The 7500-nt window shown below is 39.5% G+C and overlaps 1 protein-coding gene across 1 annotated transcript in view; it reads left to right on the forward strand.

The window, feature by feature from the left end:
- The window catches only part of LOC136832304 (nuclear receptor subfamily 2 group E member 1-like), a 104970-nt gene that overhangs the window by 31466 nt on the left and 66004 nt on the right, over positions 1 to 7500 (forward strand). Inside the window, exon 3 of the mRNA XM_067093211.1 lies at positions 353 to 514. Coding sequence (XP_066949312.1) covers positions 353 to 514 — 162 coding nt within the window. The remainder of the gene's footprint in view (positions 1 to 352; positions 515 to 7500) is intronic.

The following is a 7500-nucleotide window of genomic DNA, read 5'->3' on the forward strand; positions in this document are numbered from 1 at the left end:
TTATATACGCATATTATCATTATCCTGATCATTATTGCCGTAAATACCATCCAACGCTAAGATTTAAGATTCACACGAGTCTTTCCTGTGCTTTCACTTCCACAAATCCCCACTTATCTCCAGCTTGCCGTGTGTGTGTGTGTGTGTGAGAGAGAGAGAGAGAGAGAGAAGAGAGAGCGAGAGAGAGAGAGCAGATTGCCAAAGCCAGGGTTTGTTGTTTCTCTGGAATAATAAACCGTTGAGTTCCCCAAGCATATTTGCTCTCCAGATCTGATACCTTCCCTCCCGCCCTTCTAAACGTTGTTTGTTCTCTATGCCGCCACTGACGTTGTTTCCCATCGCTCCTCTGCAGGTTGTTCGGGCTTCTTCAAGCGCAGCATCCACAGGAACAGAGTCTACACCTGCAAAGCCACGGGGGACATGAAGGGCAAGTGCCCCATCGACAAGACGCACCGCAACCAGTGTCGGGCGTGCAGGCTGAACAAGTGCTTCGACGCCGCCATGAATAAAGATGGTGAGTAGCCGGTTCCCTCTGGTTCCTTCGTGAGTCTTTCTTCCGGGGTAGTTTGGGAGGTGAGTCTTAGCTGAGGACTACTGTGAGTTTCGTTGTGAGTCTTTGTGTGATTGAGTCTTCCTTGATTGAGTCTTTCTTTTTCATGAATTTGTTTGGAGGTGAGTCTTAGCTGATGACTACTGTGAGGTTCGTTGTGTCTTTGTGTGATTGAGTCTTTCTTGACTGAGTCTTTCTTGATTGAGTCTTTCTTGATTGAGTCTTTCTTTCTGGGTTGTTTGGGAGGTGAGTCTTAGCTGATGACTCCTAGGAGTTCTAAAGTCTTTTCAAAATTAGCCGGTGTTACCGTAGACTTCTATCTGAGTCTTTCGAGATGTTTAGGTGAAAGGGTTTAGCCTCCAATTCCTCTGGTTAGTGGATTTGATATAAAATGACATTTATGGTTTATTTTTTTGAGAGATATATATATATATATATATATATATATATATATATATATATATATATATATATATATATATATATATATATATAACCAACAATTAAATATTGCACTTCCATTTAAACGGAACTCTAACAACACGCCATGAAATACCACTGCGCTTCTGTTGAACCGTGTATCTGGTAGTTGGTCGACATTGTAGGATTGCAAATACGGCGTGGAAGGTCATATGGGCAGCAACCTCATCCCAAAAACTATGTGAAAACCGGAATAATAGCATTAACATTTTTTCCTTTCTCTGAGTTTTGGATTCTAGACAGGCGTGAATGACTTCCGTACACTTGCAGGCCATTCCATTTACGCAAAGGGTGAAAATGCAGGCTTGATGACGTTAACCCTCCCTGGCTAAGAGCGAGAGAATAAATACCTACGCATTTCCTCGAACATTTTTTATTTTTTTATTGTCCTAATTTCAACAAATATTCGAAATAAACTAACCCGGTTAACATATGCATATCGCTTTCCACTAGCGAACCAAACTGTTTGTATATATGGGTGTATATATGAATACATACATGAGTTTATCATCCACTCCTTATGTGTGCTTTAATTCAGGATACGCATTCATCAATATTATAATAATAGGCGTAAGATTCCAAGTGCACCGAAATGGTCGTTTCATTCCTGTAGCGTAAAACAGGAAGTCTGGGCAAACGCGCACAAGAAATGCTTCTGGCAACTGCAAATATACCTCTTCAAAGAATCTGTTTTTCCCTCTAGGCAATTTCTCTTTGTGCTGCCTAAATCAATATGTTATTTTAAATGAATAGCCCTTTTACGCCTTTTACATCTTTTGCAGCGAACAGGAATTATTTTGCCAGCCATGACAGGTATCGGCAAATGTTATACCGTTTCTCGGTAATATTTGCCAGCTGAGAGTTGACTGCGCGTGTGTTAATCTACCATAAATATTCATTAATACCTTAATACTTCATCTCCTTAAGGCAGTGAGGAAATGTCTGCCTTCCTCGCGAAGGGAATGAGGAATAACGACAGCCATTTTTTTGCCCGCGTATGTGTGTCTTCTAATCATTACAGCATGAAACATGAAGTCCAATCTCCCATTAAACCTCGTAACTATGTTATGAAGAGGGATTGACCCTTGCTACGAGAAGGGACCTCTCTCTCTCTCTCTCTCTCTATCTCTCTCTCTCTCTCTCTCTCTCTCTCTCTCTCTCTCTCTCTCTCCATTCCCTCTTATCTTCCCCTTCCCTTCAAACGGCAACCCTTGTTGGGACATTCAGTCTCGCGATCCTATATTTGATAAGAAATCGCCACAAAGTTATTTTAACCTTTAACTTGTTCCTCCGTTCTACCCAGTCTCTCTCTCTTCCTCCCCCCCCCTCTCTCTCTCTCTCTCTCTCCTTTCTTTGTTGCTCGTTTCTTTTCTAACCAGTCCTTCCTCGTTCCTCTCTCCTCTCTTCCTCCTTTCTTTCTTTCTTTTTCTCTCCCTTTCTTTCTGAACTTCGTTTGATCTTCCCGAGAGTAGAAATATGTCGAGATCTGCTCCCAGTTCAATCTCTCTATTGTTTGTGTTGTTTCTCGTTTTTTTCCTCCTCCTCCTCCTTTTCTCCTTCTTCTTCTCCTCCTCCTCCTCCTTCTTCTTCTTCTTCTTCTTCTTCCCTCTGACGTTTATGTTTTGGTCATGTTTCCTCTTTTCCCGGATTTTTCTTCCTTTTCATCTTCAGTTCCTGATGGTCAGTTTCTCAGATGTGAGAGCGTTCGTTTGCTTTGAACGCGGGGAGGAAAATGCGCTTTGAAGCGCAAACGTTTGTAAAAGCTGACGACGCTGGAGTTTAGATTTCTTGGGGGGGAGGGGGTGTCTCCTGAAACCAGCTTATGGCTCGTAAAGGTCAGGTTGTCAAGGGTAAACACCGTTTATTACTTGGGTATCGTGAGTTCTGTCCCATTCTGACGAGTTCATTCAATTCAGACGGGTGAAAAATGCGCAGGAGTTTCTTCGAGTTTTCCGTACAGCCGTTACAGCGTATAATCAAGGCCACCGAAAACAGATGTATCTTTCGGTGGTCTCGGTATAATGCTGTGTGAGCCGCTGCCCATAAAACTTTAACCACGGCCCGGTGGCGACCTGTCCTATATAGTTGTAAGAAGCGTGATTATGGCTAACTTTAACCTTAAATAAAATAAAAACTACTGAGGCTAGGGGGCTGCAATTTGGTATGTTTGATGATTGGAGGGTGGATGATCAACATACCAATCAACATACCGATTTGCAGCCCTCTAGCCTTACCAGTTTTTAAGATCTGAGGGCGGACAGAAAAAAGTGCGGACGGGCAGACAAAGCCGGCACAACAGTTTTGTTTTACAGAAAACTAAAATTGTTAATTGTTACATTAGCAACATTCATTGGTGTTTATGGTGAGCTTGCACAGCGGAAGAATGTGTACAGACAGACACTCACGCGCACAGACAAACACAAGGACTTTCTAACAGAAAACTAAACAGAATTTTTATGACCCTATAGTCTACTCAGTATGTTTGCAGTATTATTTATTGATTTATTTACCTATTTATTTATCTATATGTTTGCATATTTATTTATTTACATATGCATTTATGTATCTATTTATTTACATATTTACATATGTCTTTATTTATTTATTGATTTATTTATCTATTTATTTATCTACATATTTGCATATTTATTCATTTACATATGTATTTATGTATTTATTTATTTACATGTTTACATATTAACATATTTATTTATTTATCTGATTAATTTGTTTACTTATTTATTAACCGTCTGTTCCTACCACCAATGACACCACACTTAAAAAAAATTATCGTTACCGCAACTCACAAAAACCACTGGGGAGGGACTGTTACATACGGTGATGGGTCACACCGAGACCAGAAAGGCCCGATGAGAACGAGTGAGAGAGACATGTCCACTCCAACTCTCATCCCTATCCCGGCGGCTGAAATATTCTCGGAAATTCTCGAAAAGCCTCAGTGGCATTCCGGGTTTCTGCGTCGGAAACGAGTCCTCTGTAGGACGGCTCCGTTGGCTATGGAACTGGATTCATGAATAGGCTGATTTATTTGGCGTCGCCTCGATGAACAGGCGTGACTTCGGCTCTGCATTTGCATCAGAAAATCACATTGAGAACTTGGTGCAGAATGAGTTGTTGGGAAGTCAAACGGCGCAGTTAGTGGAATGGAATGGAATGGAATATAGAGAGTTTATGTCAAAGGTCGAGCGCTGGGACTCTATGAGGTCATTCAACGCTGGAAGGGAAATTGAGAGTATCAGGCTACAAAGGTGTAACAGGGGGGAAAGCTCGCAGCCGCACTATGGACAGCAAGATGGAAGAAAGATAATTTGAATGGAGGTACAGTAAAAGGAATGAAAGGGGGTTTCAGCTAAGGGCCGAAGGGTCGCTACAAAGAACCTTTAGTAATGCCTACGGTGCACCCCGTGAGGTGCACCGACGGCGCTACCCCCCTACAGGAACCAGTGAGTGACACCTGCATGATATAGGCTACTTCGTAAAGACTTCTGAATGCTGTCAATCAACCAATTACCTCTAATTTAAGTTAGCTTCAGCACTGTCCTCATAGAATGCCAAACATCCCGATCATTCATTTTTCCTACGGTCATGTGGACTCCTTACACCTTTTCATTTTGCTCTCATAACTGTCACATGATAAATAACAGATGGGAACTTCCTTTCCTTCATCTAAACCCACACTGCTTTTTCGCTTCTCATTCTTTCAGCTGTTTTATTCTGCTTGTAATGGGATAACCATTCCTTTCACTCATTTATTCCATTTGGGAGCTTTCCTGATCATTGCATGCCTTTCATCACCATCTGTGTGTAAGTGTGTGTGTGTGTGTTTGTGTGTATGAAAGTCTGAATATATACCTATACAGAGATACATGAGGGTATTCATATATACATGGAAATTTGTAGTACCAGACAAAAAAAAAATTAAAAAAAGAGCTACATGTGTGTGTGTAGGTGTGTGTGAAAGTTTGAATGTATACCCATAAATACACACATGAGCATATTCATACACACGCGCAAGTGTGAAGCACCAGACCAAAAAAAAAATAATAGAAAAAAATAGGAAAAAAAAAAGAGAGAAAAACAGGACGGCGCCAATGTCACCATTATTACCGTGACAGCCAACGCCTTTTATTGGAGCCGAAAAGCGGAAAATTAATCCCAGGCATTTCACAATTAGCTTCTCCCCTCTTTGATTGCTGATATCGCCGCTGAATGTCAAAAATAATAATTAACAGATTAACACTGGCGATAAGCCTCGAACAGTGCCGTCAGGCCTGACTCGGCGTTCATGATGATTTTTTGACGTGGGGCCCAGAGTTCAAAGGAAGGAGAGTATGGAACTAGGATTTAAAAAAAAAAAAAAATTCCGTCCTCCTCCTTCCCTCCCCTCCCCCCTCCCCCTTTAACCCCTAACCCCTTTAAACCTAACCCTTTGGACTGAGCCAGTTCAGTGAACTAAAATGTCATCGCCTTTGTTCCGGTGAAATAAAAAAAAATATATTAATGGATATCAGGCCTGTTGGGTCGTTTTTAGGCTGGCTTTGTAATCAAAGCCAATATGTGCTCAACCATGCCCAGTACAATTGATGGATGCCTATATATATACATAAATATAGATAGATAATATATATATATATATATATATATATATATATATATATATATATATATATATATATATATATATATATATATATATATATATATATATATATATATATATATATATATATATATATATATATATATATATATATATATATATATGTATCTGACATTTTCTTAAACTGACTATCCACGGCCGGCGAAACCTCATTACCGCCTGGTGCGTCACAAAGGGCGAACTGTAAGCTGTGACCTCCCACGAAGATTAATTGCCAATATTAAGTACTTGGGTTGCCAACGTCTAAAATGCGTGACGTCATTGCAAAGTGCATGCGCGAATTTATTTTTTCTGCGAATGTTGCTGTTCAGTAGATCGCTCTCCAGTCGCTATCATTTTACACTGAATTATTATTATTATTATTATTATTATTATTATTATTATTATTATTATTATTATTATTATTGCACTGAATTCCATTTGCATACGTCATTTGTTTATGGCCATTAGGTCAAATAAGGACTATTATTATTATTATTATTATTATTATTATTATTATTACTACCAAGAAACTGAGCGATACGTGAATATAAAACGAAGCCTTAAAGAAAAACTGACCAAAAATTCTTAGCCCATTCTTGTATAACCATTTATCCAACCGAGCCCAAATTTGAGCCTTATACATAGCACAGATGACTAAGCTTTCATTTCTTACGTCACTGTCAGATTAGCTCAGATTCGTTGTGGAATATTATTATTATTATTATTATTATTATTAATTATTATTATTATTATTATTATTCTCTTTCACGTTATATTAATACCTATTTTTATGGATTACCTCCAACAAGTAAAAATAGCAATTACAAAATTGCATAAAATATGTAGCAATAGTCCTTTCTGTTTATTATTATTATTATTATTATTATTATTATTATTATTATTATTATTATTATTATTATTATTATTATTACAACAAACGAGCATCTAGGATTTATGAAGAAAAATGAATTAAATCTCACAACAGATGATTCCCATAAACTGCAAAAAAAAAAAATAAATAAATAAATAAAATCAACAGACCCTTCAATTGATTAACTAAATTAACCTCTCCTGCTCTTTCTAAATTCTCCCCCTTTACCCTCTCTCTCTCTCTCTCTCTCTCTCTCTCTCTCTCTCTCTCTCTCTCTCTCTCAATGGATCTACTCCGGTAGGAGGAGGAGATATTTGGTGTGACACCCGCCGTGAAAACGCTGCACATGTTCCAACCCAACCGTGACGGCGGACGTTCGGATCCGCGGACGCGGCGACGGTTTGGGCTTCGCTGAGGTCTCCTGACTCATTCCTGCACGAGTTTTTCTTTCTCTATTATTATTTTGTTTATATACAGACGTTTATTGTCTGTGCAGATATAAAGGCAGAGAGAGATCGCACAAGCAAACAGATCGTAGACGCAGATATTCAGAGAAAAAAGAAACTCAGACGTGTCTCAGTTTCAAGAAGAAAGAGAAGAAAAACAACCATAGATAAGGAAATGCAGACGCAGCTCTGTCTAAAGAAGAAGAAGAAGAAGAAGAAGAAGAAGAAGAAGAACACTCACAAGAACAAAAAAAAAAAAAAAGCCACTGTCTCGCACTGAAGCCCTAGCCAGCGCCGGGTGCGAGCATCGGAACGCGCTGGGGGGGAGGGGGGGTGTGTCCGCGTGTCAATAGGCAGCACGTGTTCTCGGTGTGGGATAAAGCCAACGATTAGGCAGCTTCGGTCATGGCTACGGCCAGACAATCCCCTCCTCTCGCTCTCATTATCCTCTCCCACTCTATTTATGATCTCTTTATTGATTGTTGGGAGA

The sequence above is a fragment of the Macrobrachium rosenbergii genome, chromosome 49, assembly GCF_040412425.1.
Source record: "Macrobrachium rosenbergii isolate ZJJX-2024 chromosome 49, ASM4041242v1, whole genome shotgun sequence".
In the NCBI taxonomy this organism is placed as follows: Eukaryota; Metazoa; Arthropoda; class Malacostraca; order Decapoda; family Palaemonidae; genus Macrobrachium; species Macrobrachium rosenbergii.